The 21,057-nt window shown below is 37.6% G+C and overlaps 1 protein-coding gene across 2 annotated transcripts in view; it reads left to right on the top strand.

Annotated features, from left to right (window-relative positions):
- The window catches only part of USP9X (ubiquitin specific peptidase 9 X-linked), a 101,154-nt gene that overhangs the window by 22,085 nt on the left and 58,012 nt on the right, over window positions 1–21,057 (top strand). For both annotated transcript variants that reach the window (XM_035315988.1, XM_035315987.1), the window contains exons 2-11: window positions 3,596–3,849; window positions 5,730–5,875; window positions 6,182–6,261; window positions 11,603–11,715; window positions 12,483–12,701; window positions 13,764–13,879; window positions 14,131–14,382; window positions 14,459–14,597; window positions 16,184–16,336; window positions 20,812–20,916. In XM_035315988.1, coding sequence (XP_035171879.1) covers window positions 3,754–3,849; window positions 5,730–5,875; window positions 6,182–6,261; window positions 11,603–11,715; window positions 12,483–12,701; window positions 13,764–13,879; window positions 14,131–14,382; window positions 14,459–14,597; window positions 16,184–16,336; window positions 20,812–20,916 — 1,419 coding nt within the window. In that variant the 5' untranslated portion in view covers window positions 3,596–3,753. The remainder of the gene's footprint in view (window positions 1–3,595; window positions 3,850–5,729; window positions 5,876–6,181; window positions 6,262–11,602; window positions 11,716–12,482; window positions 12,702–13,763; window positions 13,880–14,130; window positions 14,383–14,458; window positions 14,598–16,183; window positions 16,337–20,811; window positions 20,917–21,057) is intronic.

Genomic DNA, 21,057 nt, shown 5'->3' with positions numbered 1-21,057 from the left:
TTACTTATCTGTGAATACATCACAAAGATATTGGGGGGCAGAGGAGAGGGAAGTGAACAGCCCTCACAGTTGTCCTCGTCTTAAGTACTCTGACGTGGCCAAACCAGGTGAACTTCCCTGAGGGTCCCGAAATACACTTCTGTGAAGAATGGGAAGATAATATGGGAATATAATAGACTGTCATGATTAGTGTCTTAAGCAAAAAGTCACTAAATAGAAGGAAGAAGACACATCAGAAAGTCATTTTTGTAAATGTTCTGTATTTACTAGTGTCTACTGAATTCTGGGTATTTTTACTACACAGATCTTGTTTTAATCTGTGAATTTGCAAGATTGTGATAAGTTGGTCAGTGCAGTACTTGTTTTCTTCTGTCTCCTAGTTAAATTACATCACATGCCTTGGGCAGAAATTAATCTACAAGAATGCTTTGCCCAGACTTTTCAATGAAGCACAGAGGCAAAATCCGTGCTAGGTGTAAGGTCAGTGTAACGGGAGAGCTGCAGTTTTGTCCTGGCTTAGCACTAGGATGAGTATTCTGTGGTTTAGCAGTGTGCCAGTTCAGGTAATTACAGAAACTGAAAAATAACCAGGGTTTGTTTCTTCTCATACTCTGCAGTGGTTCAGTTGAGGATGAGTTGAGCAAAAGAATTAGAAACAGAAGGAGATGAGACGGAAGGAGGTTGCATGTCACGCCAGTTGCAGGGGAATCCCGGGTGTCAGAGGTCGCTTCCTTCTGCAGTGTAGGGGCAGCCTTGGCCAGGATTCCACCCTTTCCTCCTGGCCTCTTTGCTACCTCAGTCAGTGTGCCAGCACAAGTTTTTGTGTGGCCAAATTGCAGACCAGACCTGTTGAGGAAGGAGAGAGGTGTTTATTGTGGTCATAGAGTTGGCTTAGGGCTGTTGAAAAATACAGTGTAAGCTGGTAGAAGTTTGATTTCATTGGTTTATGCAGACACTTAGAAGCCCCAGTCAGGTAATGCAGAGGAACTGAGTGCATTGAAGTGTGGTACAGCGTGTATTCACATGGTCGGAAACTTAGTCATGCTGATATTTTCTACCTAGCAATCTTTCTAAACTTCAACGGAAGAAAAATACTCAGAGGAGGCCACTTAAAAAAAAAAAAAAAAAAAAAAAAAAAAAAAAAAAAAGGAACACCAATTAAAGCAAGTTAGTTTTTAAAGTTGCATTTTAAAAGTCAGTTTCATCCTGAAAAAAACTTGAGTTGGTGATGCCTTTTGCTCCAGATTTAGAAGGCTCAGTAAACTGTATGAATGTAAGTCCTGAAGGGTGGGGATGGATTACAACTGACTGTATTCCAAGAACACAGTTTTGTTCAGATGCAAGCATTATTTTAGTAGCAATACTAGAGTTCTCTAAATTTGTTGGTGATAATGAGATCAGAGGCTGGATAGAGGAGGAGGAGTATATTTGATCAAAATTTGCACTGTATTTGTAACCCTGCCTTGCAAATTTCCACAATTTAGGAAAGGATTTTAAAGGATCTTGGAAAAAGGCAGCAACAGCATTGAAAAGGAATTGGCATGAGATGTTGCAATAAAACAGTCATCAATATGCATAGTGTTACAGCAGAAACTTTAACTTGTTAACCTGTATAGAATAGAATAATTCAGTTGAAGCAGACCTACCAAGATCTTCTTGTCCAACTGGCTGACCACTTCAGGGCTGACCCAAAGTTAAAACTTACCATCAAGGGCCTTATCCAAATGCCTCAAGGGTGGACAGACATGGGGCATCAACCCACCTCACCAGGCAGCCTGTTGCAGTGTTTGACAACCCTCACGGTAAAGATACCTTTACTGATGTCCACTCTGAATGTCCCTGGTGCAGCTTTGTGCCATTCCTGCACATCCTCTTGTTGGTTACCAGTGAGAAGAGACCGGTGCCTCCCTCTTCACTTTCCCTCCTCAGGAGGTTGCAGAGAGCAATGAGGTCTCTCTTGGCCTCTTCTTCTCCAGACTGGACAGCCCAAGTGTTCTCAGCCTCTCCTCACAGGACATGCCTTCCAGCCTTTTAACAACTTTGTTGCCCTCCTTTGGATACTATCAAGAACCGTAACATATAACATTATTATAGTGGAGCCCAGAACTGCAAGTAATATTCAAAATGGGGCCACACCAACACTAGAGATGGAGAATCTCTATTCCTGGCCTCTTTTGACCAGCTGCCTGTGCTGTGTTTAGTGCACCCCAAAACTTGGTTTGCCCTCTTGACTTGCCAGGGCACACTGCTGATTCATGTTGAAGCTCTTTTCTGAATATCTGCAGCCAAGCTTCAATACCTGAAGGGAGGGTGCAAAGAAGATGGAGCCAGGCTCTTCTCAGTGGTGCCCTGTGTCAGGACAGGAGGCAGTGGGCACAAGCTGGAGCCCAGGAGGCTCCCTCTGTGCACCGGGCAGCACTTCTGTGCTGTGCGGGTGAGGAGCCCTGGCACAGGCTGCCCAAAGAGCTGTGGGGTCTCCTCCTTGGGGATCTCCAAAGCCGCCTGGGCCTGGCCCTGGGCACCCTGCTCTGGGTGGCCCATCCTGGGCAGGGTTTGGAGCAGGTGGCCTCCAGAGCTCCCTGCCAGCCTCAGCCATGCTGTGATCCTGTGAATCAGGAGCTTAGCAGCGCCAAATCACTGTTACTGAAAGCTTACAGAATTCTTTCTACCACCCTACTTTTTTTTTTTTCTTTTAAACTTTGAGTACTCTTGTTGGTTTATGTAGCATTTGGAAGTCTGAGTTGGTCTGGAAGATACCATGGTTATATAGTGCCTGTGATATAGTGTGTAATTGTTTGTGTAACTTAGTATTTTCATTTTTGTTAAATTACTATAGAGTAAAATAAATACTGAGCCTAACATAATAGGTATAAAATAAAACTTCTTTCCTTAAATGATAAATAATGAATTTTAAATGCGTAACAATTATTGAACTGTTGGTATATCATTATTATAACATCAGTAAGTAAATCTGATGTCCCTATTTTCATATAATCGCCTAAAATAGTTGGTGGGGGTGAGATGAGCTTTGTAGTGGGTTTGAAAAGTCAACAGATCCAGGTTTCCATAGGTGAGTGCTGGAACAAGGGAATACAGGTCAGACGTCTAGAATGAATACTGTGTGCTTACAGAAGTTTGGCTGCAGACTCTGTTAGTCTTAACTGAGGTAGAAACAATCTCCCTTAACTCCCCTCAGACATCTGCAGTTGGGCACTGTTAGGAAGAGAATGTCGGAAAAGATGACAAATGTGCTGGTTTATGTTCTTCATCAGGTCATGAGGTACACTTCTTTGTGGGCCTAGATCAGTGCCCTGAATCCAAATTGAGAATCTACTGTAGCAGTTTAAGCAGATTGTATCAGAGTAAACAGCTGCATGTGTTTGGATGTGTGTCAGTTTCACAGTGGTGTAACAGTAATTATCGGTATAATTTTTGCTTAGAGTGTTAAATCATGTTAAATATTTCAACTGTTACCTTCTGATGTCAGTTGTACTCAGTAAAAAGAAACACTAAGTCTAAAATAAAAGATCCTTTATAGCAGTATATTTTTTTTATGTGTGTGGCAATATAGCATATTGTCTTTTCTTTTTTTCAGGTTATGCAATGGTCTCTGCAAGATGGCATGTTCTTGAGTTGGAGCTTTTTAAGGCAAGCATATGCTGGTACTTCAACTTTACTAAGTGGACTATAATTTCTTCCCTCACAACAACTACTTAAGCAGACAAAATTGCAAAGATCTGCCCTGTGTCGAGTATGACAGCCACGACTCGTGGCTCTCCGGTAGGAGGCAATGATAGCCAGGGCCAGGCTCCTGATGGACAGTCCCAGCCTCCCCTTCAGCAGAATCAGGTACGATACTATCAAGTTATCTAACACTAAAGGAGCCATTTCTTTACAAATGCTGTTTATGACTTATTTGAACTGTTTGTATGGTTCTGGAGATGTCTAGTTAAGTTAGCTATTCTTTTATTCTTTCTCGAGGGTACAAAAGGAATTTCAGGGATGAAGGCGGTGCTATTGGCAAATTAGGTACTGTTAGGGAGCATGCAAAAAAGGCTCCCTTTTCAGGCAGGGGCATAGCTTTTCCAAGCATGCTTATTTTGAAAAATAATTGTTCTTGGAATTATATTGGAAAATTCCTCAGAACCGCATTGTTGTTGTGTCTACCACAGACTGGTAAAGCTACTCTGTGACTTCAGTTCTGCAAAAGCACTTTTTGGATAAAAGAGCTTATGGGCATAGGTATCTCTTTATTATCAGCATTATCTAAGTCCTTGTCCATTGTACTTGACTACCTGAACCCCATAGAGTATTGTGTTGTGTTTTTTTGTGTTTTTTTTTTTGAACATGGTATCCTGCTTTCAAAAGAAAATTAAAAACTTTCAGATACACTACATGATAATGTGATGATTCTTTTCTGTCAGGCAAAAAAGAAAAAGAAAAGATGCATTTAAACATTGTGACCAAACCTGGTTAAAAAAAGCCACACCTTTTCATTTAATGCAGTATGAGGGCGATGTTTGTTTAATATCATTCGATTTAATGTTTGTTACTTCTTGAGAATGAGTTGTTCCTTGGTACGTAAGTGGTGGGCTGACAGGTATGCTCCCACCCAGTTGCTTGCTCTCTCCATCCATGTGGAATGGGGAGAGGGAATTGGAAGGGGAAAGTGGTGAAAATTTGCAGGTTGTGATGAAGACAGTATTAATAAGAGAGGGGTGTGGAGGAGTAGGAAGTGATGCAAGAGCTGTCACACACCACCAGTCAACAGATGCCCAGCTAGTCCCCAGCCTGTTGCTCCCTTGGGAGAAAACTGCCCTCAGTCTTATTGCCAAACATAACACTATATTGTACAGAATATGTTTGGTCACTTCAGGTCAGCTGTCCCAGCTCTGTCCCCTCCCAGCCTCTTGTTCACCCATAAGCTACCCACTGTGGGGACAGTGAGAAGCGGAGGCGGCCTTGACACTATAAGCAGTGTTCAGCAATATCTAAAACTTTGGTGTGTTATCAATACTGTTGTGGTCACACATCCAAATCCCAGCACCATATGGTCTGCTGTGAAGAAAATTGACTCCATGCCAGCCAAATCCAGTATAATGCGTTTTCTTAAAAAAATCTTGAGGTTCTGGTCTTTTTGGTCCTCACTTGTCTTCTGATCTTGCTCTTCTGATCTGAACCGTTATTTTCAATTTGTTGTCAATCTATACTCTTTCTGTGCACAAATAAATGTGCATCTACAAAACACATTGTAGTAGTTTGCACAGCCCATCAAAATGGGCTTAACTAATTGTGTGCTTGGAGGTTGGTTAGTAGTCAGCTGCAGTGGTATTCATTTTAAATGTTTTCAGAAAATGTTTTCATGATCCTTCTGTGCTGTTGCTGAAGGTTTTCTACCTAAAATATTCATATTTTCTTCAGAAGATAACGTAAAAACAGAGCATCCATGTAGTCTCTTTTCATCTTCTAGATAGGCGAATGAAAGTAAGTCTCAAAAAAAAATTCCTCTCTGGGAACATACATAAATTCTTAAACCATTAAGATAAAACAATAAACTTGTTGCATGCTATTATTTTTTGTTCATAGATCTAAAATCAAATTATTACAATGTATGATAATAGGCATATATTTTAAGCAATTCTTTGAAACATAACATGAAGTAAAAAGGCAAAATAAGTGGCACAGAAGTACAGACGGTACTTAAAAAGTGTTTTCTACATCAATTTTAGACATCTTCACCTGATTCTTCCAATGAGAACTCCCCAGCTACCCCGCCTGATGAGCAGGGACAAGGAGATGCTCCACCCCAGCTTGAAGATGAGGAGCCTGCATTTCCACACACAGACCTGGCAAAGTTGGATGACATGATCAACAGGTACTTTCACACTCATTGTTTTTTTTTCCAGTGTGTGCAGATTACTTGTGCAACTATCTTGACAGCAGAAGTAGGATTTGTGCATTTTTGTTCCACTGGATTTCTTGAATTTCCTTATTGCATTGGATTACAGCTGTAAAGAGAGGCTCAAAGTAATATTTTTTGCAAAGTGGAGTCTTCATCAGGGCTTTTAAAAATGCTTATTTTTACTCCATATTACAAGCTTTACAAAGGATTGAGGATTCCCGATTTTTAAGAAGAACAGTTGATTTATGTGGGTTTGTTTTATTTTGCTTTTGAATGCAGGCCTCGATGGGTTGTTCCTGTATTGCCGAAAGGGGAATTAGAAGTTCTTCTAGAAGCTGCTATTGACCTGAGTAAAAAAGGTAAGCTGAACAAACAATGAATGATTATTGGACCACTCCAATCTCTGCTTGTGAGAGTTCTTTTGAGTTCCTGGTGGAGGCTTAAAAGTTCTTAATTATTACCATTACAGCCCTGGTGTGAGTGGCATGCAGAACCCTCATAAATCAGAAACTTTTAAAAAACAAAACAAAACCAAAAAAAAAAAATGTAGGTAGAAATTAGGTACTTTATGCAGGATGAGTAGCAAGGTTGAAGAAGCTCACAGCAATAAAAATCTTGTCATTCCTGTCCTACCTGTTTTCTGTATTCGGTTAGATATCAGAGCTACTGGGTTTGGTCTTCATAACAGATACTAAATCTCAAAGATTTTGTTTGTTTGTTTCTAGAACCAAGTTGCTTATCTAGTTTTCCAAATGTCTTGCCATGCATTTTTGTTCAACTTTGGCATATACACACTTTTGAGAATATTAGAGGAAGAGTTAGAATATTAAACAGCATGACTTAGCTACAGCAAGCAGTACGGTAGAACTACTACTAACTTACTGGGAACTAGGATGGTTCCCTGTCAGGATTGTATATATGTTTGCTAAATTGACAAATTTGACCCATGTTGTGGAAAGTTTTGTTTCTGGAAGGTGGTTTTGGACTCTTGTCCTGGACAATATTTGTAGCTCCAGTGTTTGTGTAATACCTCAAGTCAGATAAAAATACTTTTCTCGGGTATCTATACTTACCAGCCAGTCGTGTTTTAAATATAGTGACATACAAAGTGCCTGTTCCTTACTGTGACATAGCTAGACCAGGATGACTTCATTTCTATGATGATAAAGGTTATTCTTAGGCAGTTTCAAGAATAAGAAGCTGGCTGTGGTCATTAAATTCTTGGTTATATTGATTTGTTTTCTGTCTTTTTTTGCTTTGGAGCTCTCTCTAGAGAAACAAAAGATAGGCTGCACCCAGGTGATCCAAAATAGGTTAATTATACACTGTTGCTAGAACTGATTTATCAGCTGGAGTTGCATTTGGAATTGGCTTTCATTGCATGTAGTGAGATCTGGCAGGAATTTTAAGAAGAGCGTAGAATTTTTTAAGAGATCATGCCTGTTCAGGAACAAAAGAAATTGCAGCTTCCAGAAAGAAAATGCACCCTTTTCTAGTGCCATAAAAGAAAGTTCTGCTTGTGATTTATGAGAGAGGAGATGTATGTAGTGCCAGCTGTTAGGTCATTAAAATAAAACAACAACAACAAAACATAAAAACATGTCAGTGCAGTGCAGTGAAGTAATATGAGCAGAATGAGATTCTTGGCTACTCTTAACATTATTGTACTTCACAAAAGCATCATACATATCTGAAAGTTCCCAGTCATCTGTTTCTTTCCTCTTAAAGCTATGAAAAACAGTGGAAATCTAAGCATACACTTTCTGTGGTATGATTTTATTAAGTCAGTGTCCAATTTTGAAAAGTGCTTCTGCATTGCTATTTAACTGTTGTTCTTCTTGCCCTCTAAATTCCTTTGTGTGGTCATTCCAATGAAAGCTGTTAGGAATAGTTGCTCTTTAACTGTTATAGTGTTAGCTACATCATAGATGTTATTTTTCCCCTGATGCTTGAAGTTACACAGTGGCTAACATGGCACTTTTTTCTTTTTTAAACAAGTTTCAGTTCTCAAGGCATATGGTAGGTTGCTCACGTGCTGTAACAGACACTGCTTTTCTAATTCAGAACTTGGCTGACACTGTCTGTTTCAAGAAGTAATAAAAACGATTATTATGTAAATTTCTTAACTTGAAAATGTGTTCTGCTACCTCAGTAAGATCAGAAACTGGACATCTTGCTAACTATCTATAAACATTTTTTTTAACCTGAGGAGTTCTGTTTCAAAAGAGAAGAACTGAAAGCAGAAATTGAAAATTAACCAGCTGTTAAACTACGTACATTTTTATTGTGATCTGTAACTCATTAGAGCCCACTGATTTTATTTTTTTAATCAAGCACCTTCTTCTAGTGGTTAAGAGTTCTTAAGTAGCTTTTATTCCTGATGTTGCCAGTGGCCATTGGCATTGGCTTTCTGAAATGACTCTGGAGTAATTTCTTTCATTGTGACCCTGTTTTTTAGGGTGATGTTTGCATCGTCTTTAAATAGTTTCAGGAAATAAAATTGAAAGGAATTTATCAGAATTGAAAGTACTTATTAAGAATAAAATTTAATCATTATGTTCAAGTGCGAGGTGCAAATTTGACAGAGTAGTATGAATCCTGTCTAGACTGTGACTTGCATTATTCCTGGCAGATGTGTTTATTTATGGAAGATTATCTTTTTATGTGTAGACATCAATGGATTATTCTTCATTAAGCAAGCCATAAGACTATCAAGTGATAGTCTGGAGTTTCTATTTCAAAACCAGCACTGAACAGCAAGACTGTTTATTTTCCCATAATTCTGGAATACTTACAAAGTGTTTTGAATAATGGGCCATGCTCCGGAAATAAATGTCATAATGATTTGGATGCTATAAATTTATAAGGGAAAAAATGGTTCTTGTTGTTGTTGTTTTTTTTTAATAGTCTAGAATATTCTTCATTCTTTCTTTTAAAATCTCATCGACTCTCTACTGCTGTCTGTGTTGTGGATTTCGTTATTTGTAATGTTTACATTCGGTTTTTAACATGCTGCCAAAACTTCTCTGTACAACACACACAAGCAAGGTGCAATGCAACTTAACAATTTGTAGCTTATTGAAACCGAAAATGAGATTTCACCACATAACTTAAGCCATCAATTTTTATCCCAAATCTTTGGCTTTGATGAATTGCAAAGGTTTACAGAGAGTGAAAGAGTAGAGGGGCAGGCCCTAGAACCTAATAATGAAAAAAAAAAAAAGCTTTTTCTAAAGATGATCTCCTTCTGGATGTCCATTTACATTTCTGTGGGGCCATCCTTGAGTGAATTGCTGAAACTATTTTCTGCGTTTTCTTGAAATGTTTTTTCAGTGTTTGAAAAATGTTCTTGAAATGTTTTTTCAATGAAATTTTCAGCTATCTTTCTTAAACCAAAAACAGCAGATTTTTGTTGCTTCATGTTCAGAAATTTCTTAGCTAAGTTTGTCGGAATAGAACTAATTCAGTGAAATGAATTACAGCAAGGTCAATGTGGTATCTGAGTATAGAAGAACTTAAATACTTCTGATAATTAAGAGTTCTTGAAAGTGCCAGAACTCGAGTGCCATGTATAGCCACTGCATCCATGGGCAAGTGTGTGTTCCTCAGGGCTTATCAGGTCCAGGTCACCTTCTGTTCTGCAGGGTCTGAGCCAGCCCTTGCCAAGCCACTGAAGAACTTCTGTGCAGTACTGCCCGAGGCTTCAGTTTTTTGGTTTTTTTTTTGGGGGGGGGGGTGGCTTCACAGGCCTACTGCTGTAACAAGGCATGGAGCCAGCTCACGTTCTGGGGTTCCAGCTGCAAAGTTACGAAATCCAGAGTCCTAGAGAGGAGCTAGTTGATTCTGCTTGGGGCTTTGGTGCTCCACCTTTTCCATTTCCAATCCCCCTAATTGCAGCTCACATTTACTGTATGTTGCACATCACCTTTTAATTCCATGTTTACATTTTTTTTTTTCTCATTGCATAATCCATTTCCACAACCCTTCTCTGAATACGCAGCTCAGAGCTGCATGCATGCAATTCTGTCCTGTCATCCTCATCATTCTCTGCCCTCAGAATTTGGAAAATGAGCAAAAAAGGCTGCTTGTGGTCTTACCTAAAACTTACCGATACTGAATCTGATTGAAGCAGTAGATACCAGGTGACTAATATAACTGCTGCTTCTCTTCTCACTGCCTTTGGATTGCTGCTGCTTCCTCTCCCACCCTGCTGTCTTCCTGTACCCTGCTTTTGATGACTGTCCTGTCTTGGTAGATACCCAGCCTTGGCTCCTTCCATGAGTAGCATATGTAGTTTCAGAAATACAGAGCATTGTGGGAGAAGATAGAGGGTCATTATATATCTAGAAGTTAGTTATGTGGGTGCCTTTTAAGGTTCTCCATCTTTCCTTTCTTCCCAAGTTTAGTGAAACACAGAAAGGACAATGCATTTTGAAACAAAATCTGTTTTGGTGTTCCTAAACTTCGTTTGAAAAGTCTTGCTGACAGAAGCTGGCCCACCATTGTGGGAGGAAGCGGTGCCAGAAGTACTTGGAAGTTTTAGAGAGATTTTAGTGCAATATACTGTTACTCAGAGGAACTTTAAAATCACTTGAAGGGCGCACTTTAAATTTGTATTTGAGAATTAAATTCATTGTTAAATTTGAAAGGAGCATTTCCCCTAGGTCAAGTTGAGTGGGTTTGGATGCCTTCTCTTGTCCTCTTCTTTGTATATAGGCTGAAGCTGTCATCTTTACACTCTTGGGGAGTTAACTTAGAAGTCCTTTGTTTACTACCAATGCAGAAGCTTTAGGCAGTGTCTATCTCCCTTGCTCTCTTTTGTCATTTTGTTATAGTGCTTTGTAGCCTTTTTAATGTGCAGATGTCAGGCACCCAGACTGAGCTAGATGGGAAGCTAATGTGGAATTTTTGGTACTTGGCTACACAGGGTATATCATGTACCTCTGGTAGTGATAAAAGAGGGAACGCTGCTGTAGTTCTCAAGGTGTAACAGGGGCTTTCCAAAGATTCTTGCTTTACTGAAGCTGCTTGAGAGCTGCAACCACTGTAAACATACAGACTGCCAAGCCTTGTTAGGAGAGTTTGGAAAGTCTTTATGGCGTGTAATAATACTGTGGAGGACAGATGTTATGTGATCACTTTTGAAAGGAACCTCTATTGTACAGTTGTTTGTGACTATGAGGAACTTCAATTGGATAAACCAAATCAGTCCTTCCAAAGCCAGGGGACTGACTGTCAGGAGGTCTCATTAATTAATTTACAGAGGTGGGGGGGTGGGGGGCTAGACTGGTGACCTTCAGAGCTCCCTTCCCACCTCAACCATTTTGTGGTTTTATGAAATGCCGAGTATACTGGAAGAGTGAAAAATAAAGACTGTACTTATTTTTGCTACTGTACATTTAGTTTTACAAGCATGGCAAAAAAAAACCCTATGTTTTCAAAATAATTGAAAAATAAACTAGAGTGCAGTTGTTCAGGTGTCTTTACTAGAAATTAATCCCCCATTTATTTTGTCCATTCAGTCTTACATAAGTTTGGCTTTATACAAAGTATCTCTTTTAAAAATAACTCTGAAACTTTGAACACCAAACCTTTGATGTCTAAGCCAGTGCTTTCAGTATTTAAAAGTTTGTGTAACAACTAATGAAATTACATATGTAATAGTTGTGACTGTTTTTTTTTTTCTTTCTTTTAAAATAGGCCTTGATGTCAAAAGTGAAGCGTGCCAGCGATTTTTTCGAGATGGGTTAACAATATCTTTCACAAAAATCCTTACTGATGAGGCAGTGAGCGGCTGGAAGTTTGAAATCCATGTAAGTAGTTTTGTTTGTTTTAAGCTGTTTCTGAATAACATAGTAATTTAAATGAGAACGGAGACTGCATTTGTGACTGAGGAGACTTTAGAGACTGAATGTCAGAAATCATCACAACAGGAAAATAGAAACGTTCTCATATACGGGACTCTTAGGAGGAAAAATCACCCTTCTTTCATCATTATTTCATCTTAGTGCCTCTGGTGTTTTTGGAAGGAAATAAAACACGAGATGATATGGACAGGAACTGAACTTTGAATGTTCAGTAGGGCAGTTCTTGTTCACGAGATTGTCTTTGGTCAGATGTATAGAGAAGAGACCTGCTTATTTTTATGTGCGTGATATGAAAACTTCATTTTTTAGTAAAAGTTTTCATCAACCTTCTAAATTCTGAATGTTTGTAGCAGCTACTTGAATATTAAAAACTGCCTCTTGGACAGCTGGTCACGTGCCAAATGAGAAACTGTAGAGATCTTGATAAGCAAATTGAAATCTGTGAGAGAGATGGGTGAAAGAAGGAAAAGTCGATAGTTCAGTGTTGATTTGTGTTTCAAATAACCAAAAATATTTGTGTCTTTTTCCCAAATTATTTTTTTAGCTGAAAACAGATATAAGTTTGTTTAAACCCTTTATTGGAGGAAGTACAAAGTTGTAAGTACAGCGTTGTAAAACTCTTATGCAATTCTGCATAGTAGGTGCAAATGGTTCAGAGTTTATAGTTCGTATTGGAGTAGTCACCTGCCATATTGTTTGTTTTTTCTTAATAGAGATGTATTATTAACAACACTCATCGACTAGTTGAACTCTGTGTGGCCAAGCTGTCCCAGGATTGGTTTCCCCTTCTTGAACTTCTTGCCATGGCCTTAAATCCTCACTGCAAATTCCATCTATACAATGGTACACGTCCCTCTGAAACAGTTCCTGCAGGAGTACAGCTTGCTGAAGATGAACTTTATGCCCGTCCTCCTGACCCACGATCACCAAAGGTACCAGCTTTTTCCGACCTGAATATTGAAATGCTGATTTTATTAACTACTGTTACCTAGCTACCCAGTAGCCATAGAGAAGTGTTTCAGGGGGTGGTTGTACTTGATTTTGTTTATCAGTAAAATGTTTTGCTGCTTTTCACTCTTTGATCAATCATGATTTAATACATTCTTGCTCTTCTGACTCTTTCAGTCTTTGGTCCACAATGAAACTGAGTTGTGTTTCTGTGGTAATCTGGCACAACCTTATTGGAATGCTATTCCTACTGTGCTAATGTGCTTGCTTGTATTTGCCAGGTGATGGGTTTAACTCTTCATTCAATGAGATTTTGTTGGTGACACATTTTAAGGAGGGGATTATGTGATAACATAGGAATTTTCCCTCCCTTTTCTTACAGTTCCAGAAGATGGGAACTAGGGATTTTTTTTTTTCCAACTGGCAGTTCAGATCGGTAATTCGTTTCAGTTCTTGGGTCTGAATTTTTCAGCATTGGTTGCCCACTGGTATTGGTATAAACTCAGGAGATATATGAATTAAATTTTTGTTGCTTTTTTTTTTTTTTTTTTTTGTCTAGTAGAACTGGTAGCTATTGATATGTGAGAACAGAAGATAAAGAACTCTGTGTCCTTGGACTTCCTTGCATTGCTAGCCTTGTTTGTAAGAATGTTATTTTGCGTTCTTGCTGCATTTTTATGCAGCATTATCACATCCACGACCAGAAAAGAGTATCAGAATCATCCTGTTTTGTGTAGAAATTTAGCAGCCAAGCCTGAAGTACAGGCATTTAAATTCTTATATATTTGATTAATTTCCTTGAATATCTACTATACATTATCTGTTTTTTGCCATGATAATGGGAAAAATAGATTTGTCTATTTATAAGCATTTCCTTAACACTGAGTATCTAAACTACATAGGCTCATTCCCTGATAGTTGTTACCTTCTAACAATTTATTCTGTAAATAGTTCTTTTTAAGTCATTTTGTTACCGATAGGTACTTAAAAGTACTTCTGGATGGTTATTTGTAAAAGTCAGATAATAACTGATCATTTTATTTCAGGGTTGGCTAGTAGATCTTATCAACAAGTTTGGCACATTAAATGGATTTCAGATCTTGCATGATCGCTTCATGAGTGGATCAGCATTGAATGTTCAGATAATTGCAGCTCTCATTAAGTAAGTTTTTAAAGAATATTTTTCATAGTTCAAGTTTTCCAAATATGTTTAATAGAACATGGAGTTAGTACGAAACTTAGTCTTTTGTTGAAACACTCCCATTGCCACACCTCTTAATTAGTTGCCTTTAACTTTGATGTTTCGTGTGCTTGTAAAGAGACTAAAGTTTCTAGAATAAATTGTTCCTTACTGTCTTAATATTACACAACTGTTGATTATGGCACTTTGATCACTTTTTTCTTTGTTTTTAGGCCATTTGGACAATGTTATGAATTTCTAACATTACATACAGTGAAGAAATATTTCCTTCCAATTATAGAAATGGTTCCACAATTTTTAGAAAATTTAACAGACGATGAACTGAAAAAAGAAGCAAAGAATGAAGCCAAAAACGATGCTCTGTCAATGATAATCAAATCTCTAAAGAACTTAGCTTCAAGAGTTCCAGGACAAGAAGAAACTGTAAAAAACTTAGAAATATTTAGGTTAAAAATGATACTTAGGTAAGATGCTACTTCTGATATGGTAGGTTCCCATTAATATTTATTTCACACTTCTTACATTTAATTTCTCTTACAGGTTGTTACAAATTTCTTCTTTCAATGGTAAAATGAACGCACTAAATGAAGTTAACAAAGTAATAACCAGTGTGTCATATTATACCCATCGGCATGGTAATCCTGAAGAGGAAGAATGGCTCACAGCTGAAAGAATGGCAGTAAGTTCTCCTCTTCACCTTAATTCATTGAATAGGTTGTCTTCCTTCTTATCACTTATTGTAGAAGGAGCGATACACAATGGATCTTGTACAGTACTCGTTTTCATGTCATGTTGTAAACAGTAGGTATTACATCATAGTAATAAGTCCTTTTAATAGTCATCTTTCTGTGAAAAATTGCTGTATTTGTTTCAAAGCTTCTGTTAAGAAATACTTACAGTGCTGCTAAAAATGTGCTCTAAAAAGGGATCTTCGAATAGCATGTTTTTCATACAGGGTTTAAAAAGGAAAAAAACACAGGTGTTATTTATTTGAAACTTTAGTGACACTGTACCTAAAAATTGAATGTTCATTTAAATAAGGGTGTAGTCCACTTTTTATACTTCATATTATTTTCTTCTAATGAGAATTCCGAATGATTACACGGCTTTCCACCTTTCAGAAGCAGAAGTGTGTAGAAAAGTAAAATGTTCATCTGTATTCTTTGGTACAGAAAGTTCTAGACATCACATTTTGTGATTTTTATTTAACATTCACAAACTTTGAATACTGTTCTAAGCTTCAAAGCATATGTGGCTAACAAATAACATGAGCATGTATAAAGTTAAAGCAATTTTGCTCTTTTCTCTTGATCTTTGCAGAACTTAATTTTGTTATTTTTGCACTATTCTGCCTCAGCATTGTAACTACCTAATGGTTTATAATCTGCAGAAGGACTGCTGGCAAAATGGAATCATTGCTAAGTTTGACCTTTTCAAGCAATAGGGAGAAATAACTCTCCACACTATAGTTTGGCATCTCAGCCAAGATCTCTGTTTTTAAATGAAAATATCTAGGTTTATATATTTTGCAAGACTAGACTGAACATTTTTAAGTCTGTAATCAAGGTCACTGCATTGGACAGTTTGCTGTATGTTTTTCCTTTTTGATGCTCAAAGTGCACACTGCTTTCTTTCAGTTGGAACAAAAAAATAAGTGTATGAAGCTATTCTCAGTCAATGACACCACTGGAAAAAAAATGTATCTACTTACATACTGCTTGAATATTTGCCTCTAATTCAATTAGAAACATTTAAAAAATGCAAGTGGAAATACATAAATAAACTAACCTTTTTACATATCAGTCTTTGCTTATGCCCTTCTTGCGTGCTATACTATACGGCATACCAGTATAGCAGTAAGCTAGAAGTGTCTTAAAATGGTTTTGAAGTTTAATGATTTTGAATTGGAAAACTTTTGTTCCTTGAATAGACGACTTAACTCTTCTTCCCATTGGCTTTTTGTTTGAGTTTGTCTGAACTTTCTTTATGCTTAGAGTTCATGATTTTAATATGCCAGGAAAAAATATTTTCCTTAAGGTATCACAATGACTGGCACATTGGATTATTTAAAACACTGATGTTTTTAAAAGAGGAAATTAGAGATAAATACCTTCCTCTTGTTCTCAATCTTTCTAGCTTCTCCCAATTAGGATATTATATATAAAAACAATCCTTAACAGTCTGATTTTTTCTTTTTTATTTGCTTAAATATTATTGATAGCACTTCAGTAATTTGAGATGGCACTACTTTCTTTTTATATTCAGGAATGGATCCAGCAGAATAATATTTTATCAATTGTGTTGAGAGATAGTCTTCATCAACCTCAGTATGTAGAGAAGTTAGAGAAGATTCTTCGTTTTGTCATCAAAGAGAAAGCCCTCACTTTGCAGGATCTTGACAACATTTGGGCTGCACAGGTAAAGAATTAAGCTGCTAGTCTGCTCCTAAGCAGGAAGGAGCTTATTCTATGTCATGTACTGAGAAGAGGAACACTTGTGCTTCTTATGATTGGTATTAGACAAAGCTGAAGAAAAATCTGAAACCAAGTGGTGGTCTTTTTCAGGATTCTGTGTCTCAGAATTGTCTTCTCAAATGTGGTCAGTAAAGGAGGTCAAATACCTATGTATGCAAAGTCTTAAAGAACAGCATCCCCTGGGAATCTGCTTTTAAGGGCTTAAGGGTCCACAAGAGCTGGTTACTTCTCAAGAACCACCTAATAAAAGCACAGGAGCAAGCAATTCAGGTGATCATAAGTCAAGTAAGCCGGGTGGGAGGCCAGCTTGGCCCAACAGGGAACTCCTTTTGGAACTCAAGCAGTGAAAGAAAACGTATGGTCTCTGTAAGGTCACACGGGAGGATTACAGAGCTGCAGTTTGCGTTTACAGAAGAAAACACAAAGCCAAAGCTCAACTAGAGTTAAAGCTGTCCAGTGATCTTTCAGATAACAAGCAAAGCTGTACTCTGTGTAGGTGTAGCCCCACCTGGAGTGTTCTGTGTAGTTCTGGGTTCAATAACTTAAAAAAATTAAATGTTAAGATACTTGACTGTGTCCGGGGGGGGGGGGGGGGCAACAAAACTGGTAAAAGGGCTGGCTGGAAGGCATGTCCTATCAGGAGAGGCTGAGGACACTGGATTTGATAAGCTTGGAGAAAAGGAGGTCGTAAGGTAACCTCGTTGCTCTCTGCAACATCGTGATTAGAGGAAGTGGAAAGGGAGGTGCTCATCTTTTCTCCTTGGTATTTAAGTGACAGGTTGAATGGGAATGGGGCAAAGGTACATCGGGAGAGGTTCAGATTATACATTAGGAAAACCTTTCTTACTGTGTGAGTGGTCAAACAATGGAACCTGCTGCGTAGTGAGGTGGTTGATGCCCCATGCCTCTCTATGTTTGAGGCATTTGGATTAAGGACCTTAATGATATGTTTTAACTTTGGGTCAACCCTGAAATACTCTGACAGTTGGACTCGGTGTTTGTAGGTCTGCTTCAGCTAAAACTATTTTATTCTATGATTCAACTTTATTCTGTGATCCAACGTTATTGTTGATAAGTCTTCAGGAAACCTGAAAGTTGAGCAGTCTGAATTATGAAAAAGAAGATTGAGTTAATGTTTTAAAATACAGTAAAAATATATCGTTATTCTCTAAATTCACTACAGTTGTTTCTCATCACATTTTTTTTTAACTCACTACAATTTTTTTCCTGAGCAGGGAGCTATTAATGAGGCTTACAATAATGACTGTTCTGGAAATTGTTTAACAGCAAATGCTTTCATTTGTAGGTTTTTGAATATTCACGTGATTACTTAAATGATCAGTAAAACTGGGCTTCCTAGTTATGGGCTGCATGAGTTTAGATCCCATAAAGGACAGTTGAAGAGACATAATGATTATTAAATATTGAGTATACAGAAAATGAAGGGTAGTTTTAGGATAGAAATAAGCATGAGGACACACATCGTTGTTCATAAATAATTGGTAGTAAAGCTGTTAATGTAATTGTACAAGCCCTTAGGTCAGTTAAAGTGTGGGAAGGCTAAATCCTGTTTTCAAGACAGAGGGCTAATACAGCAATTGGGTGCTACTATACCCCTTGTTAACATGTTAATTTGCAATCTTCTGAACTGTAACAGTTTGACTTAAACAGATTTATATAGGTGTCCTTATTCAGGCACCCTGATTCAGGTTTGTTTAAAGCACTTGGGACTGCAGGCAGTGTAGTAGAGGCTTGACTTGAGATCTCTGATGTTTCAACATCATCATCTGTAGACTTCAGTGCCAGCATGAGAGTAACTACACAGGCTGAAACTCAAGACAGTTTTTTTCCTAGTTATCCTCAAATTCCATGTGGAAAACTACATCTTGTAACTTAAAGCCGTCACAGATCACTTGAATTAAGGTGATCATACTGTTTGTTTTCAACTTGTCTATAGAGCTTTCCAGACTGTCTTTGTAAGATATTGGGGGAGTGGGGAAAGGTTTAGAAAAGTAATAATACTACTTGTATGCTTGTGTTAGCTATATTAGAGCCTCACCTTCTATAGGAAAAAGTAACCAAAATTTGGGGGGCGGGGGGGTGTGGGGGGGGAAATCTTCCAGGCAGTTAAGTGTATTACTCAGATGCCCTGAAAACAGGGACTTGTGGGTAAGTTAGTTTAAGCCATACTTCTACTGTTCGAAAAATGTGTGAACAAGTTGTGCAACCCCTAAAAGTTAGGGATAGCCCACCGCAGCAGTTACAAAATAAGTTTAGGAATAAATCTTCCATGCTCTCAAATACCTGCTTTGCTCTGCTCAATTTTTTTTCTTGCTTTCAGTTAGATTGTTGCCTTGGTGCACTTGCAGGTTTGTTCTGTGTTTTTGTGTTTGTTTTTTTTTTCCATTGAATATTGGATTCAGTAGGTGTAGATGTTTTCACTGTGGCTTTGGCCATGAAATTAAAACAGACTTAAAAAAAAAAAGGGGGGGGGGGGTAAGAAAACCAAAGTCTGCTAATATAGAATATTTTTTTTCCATATTCACTGCTCCACATGTTTAGTAGTTTTTAGAAGTTCTTATTAAATGATTGCCTCTAAGAGCAGCTGGAGCATGAAATTCGGTAGCGGGAGTTGATTTACTGTGTAGCTTTATATAACAGGCAGGCTATTTTAGCTCTGACTCAGTGCACTACTGATGTGGTTTTGCTTTCAGACTGGAGACATTATGTTTTTGCCTGGGTTTAGAGGGTGAGCATGCACAAGTTTACAGTTAACGATACAGTAGTGCCCTGAGAATCTCAATGTACAAATAGAATAAAAATAAGTAGTCCATGAGAAGTAATAAAAATATGCTACTTTTGACTTTAGAAGGCAACGTAAGCTTTAAGTTCTGATCTTACAAAGACAACATTTACTAAATAGAGGTATGTTTGATTCAAGGAATAATGCTGAAGTCTCCAACGGCAAGAATTAAGTTGCAACCTGTTGAGTTACAGGAATTCATCCAGATGGACAAGAAGTAAAATTGCAGAAATTCATGTTGGGATTTTATTACTTACATTCTAGAGCATTTAACTAGAACTCTAAATGGATTTCCCTGTTTCCATGCAGTAAGCTCACAGTTCACACACTAGGCTTTGTATCTCCTCCTGCTGTGTTGTACAGCTCAGTACATGCTTCTCCTTTCATATGTTACAGATGTTCTTTCTGTCCTGTATGCTCTCAGTTTTTCTTTCTATCCAGAAAACGGACTGCTAAGAGAATAAAAGGAGGAGATATTTTGCAAAATTGAGTGGTATAAATGGTTTAGTAATTCCTTCTCTCATAATCTGACTGATAATATGAATATGAATGTTGCTACTTGTTCTTTTGTGGTTTTTTTTTTGTAAGTAAATTTAGGGCACACAATTTAGAATTCTACAGCACAGCATATTAGGGGCTGTTTTTTTTTTTGTTTTTTTTTTTTAAAGTGAATACTAATGCAAGCTTTTAGAAGGAAACTATTTCCAAAACTGCTCAAGCATGTATCTTTAATACTGTAAAAGATTAATTACATCAGAGATTTTTTTTTCTGTCTTGCATATTTTATTCTACACTTGGAGAAAATTTTTCTATAGTAGAGGAGCTACTGATACGTATAGTCCAAAACTGCTGTTTTTCATGAGTGTAGATTTAAAGTATGGGATGTGCTATCCTGCTGGGAATTGTAGGAAGGAAATGTTCTTCTCAACCAGAGTCAAAATTCAGTTAGCTCTTTTTTCTGTATTGTCTTGCTCCTTAAATGTCAAAATTATGATATATGCCAAACTCTAATTTAAAATATTATCTAGTCTATAACTCAAGACTTTGCCATTAGTTGTTTGGTTGATAGATTTTATAAGGTTATAAGCTTCTGTTGGCTAACAAGTCATTCATGAATGTGCTAGCACAAAACAAATTTTTCAGCCTAAGAAACTATGTGGAAATACTAGAATTTGTCTTGCAGCTTGAATGAAATTCAGTGAAATTCATTGAAGAACTGGATTTTGAGTCCTTTCCTTTTTTTAAAAAAAAAAAAAAAAAAAGAGAAAATACTGATTTAAATGCTAAATTTAAATGCTAGTGTAGACTTCATTTTACCATCCCCGTATGATTTAAAAAATAAATAGTGACTGCAGTAGTTATAATTCTAAATAAATACTTGTGTACATGCACAATGAACACACGTTTTGAATAGTTACACGTACAAGGCAAACAGATCCTAAATAATATGATTTCCCAGTGAAACAGATACCAGTTTGATGCTTCTCCCACAACATCAGCTATTCTTGCTGAGCACTTCAGACAGCCTTCTTGTAAAACCGATAGAGGATGTCTTACTACTTGAGTTAATATTGATTGTTGCAAACATTGGTCAATTTTCTTTGTCATCTTGACAGGCAGGAAAACATGAAGCCATTGTAAAGAATGTACATGACCTCCTTGCAAAATTAGCTTGGGATTTCTCTCCTGAACAGCTTGATCATCTGTTCGATTGTTTTAAGGTAATTATGCATGTTTTGACCGTACTTAGGAAACGGATTGTGAAGTTGGCTACAGATTTGTGACTCTTTCAACATGTACTTTATGTGGGTAATTATCTTGTGTTATAAGACTTTTCTGTATATAGCAACAATTTGTAATGT

The sequence above is a fragment of the Oxyura jamaicensis genome, chromosome 1 (genome assembly GCF_011077185.1).
Source record: "Oxyura jamaicensis isolate SHBP4307 breed ruddy duck chromosome 1, BPBGC_Ojam_1.0, whole genome shotgun sequence".
In the NCBI taxonomy this organism is placed as follows: Eukaryota; Metazoa; Chordata; class Aves; order Anseriformes; family Anatidae; genus Oxyura; species Oxyura jamaicensis.
The sequence above is the reverse complement of the archived record's forward strand: the minus strand, read 5'-3'. Positions and strand labels throughout refer to the sequence as shown.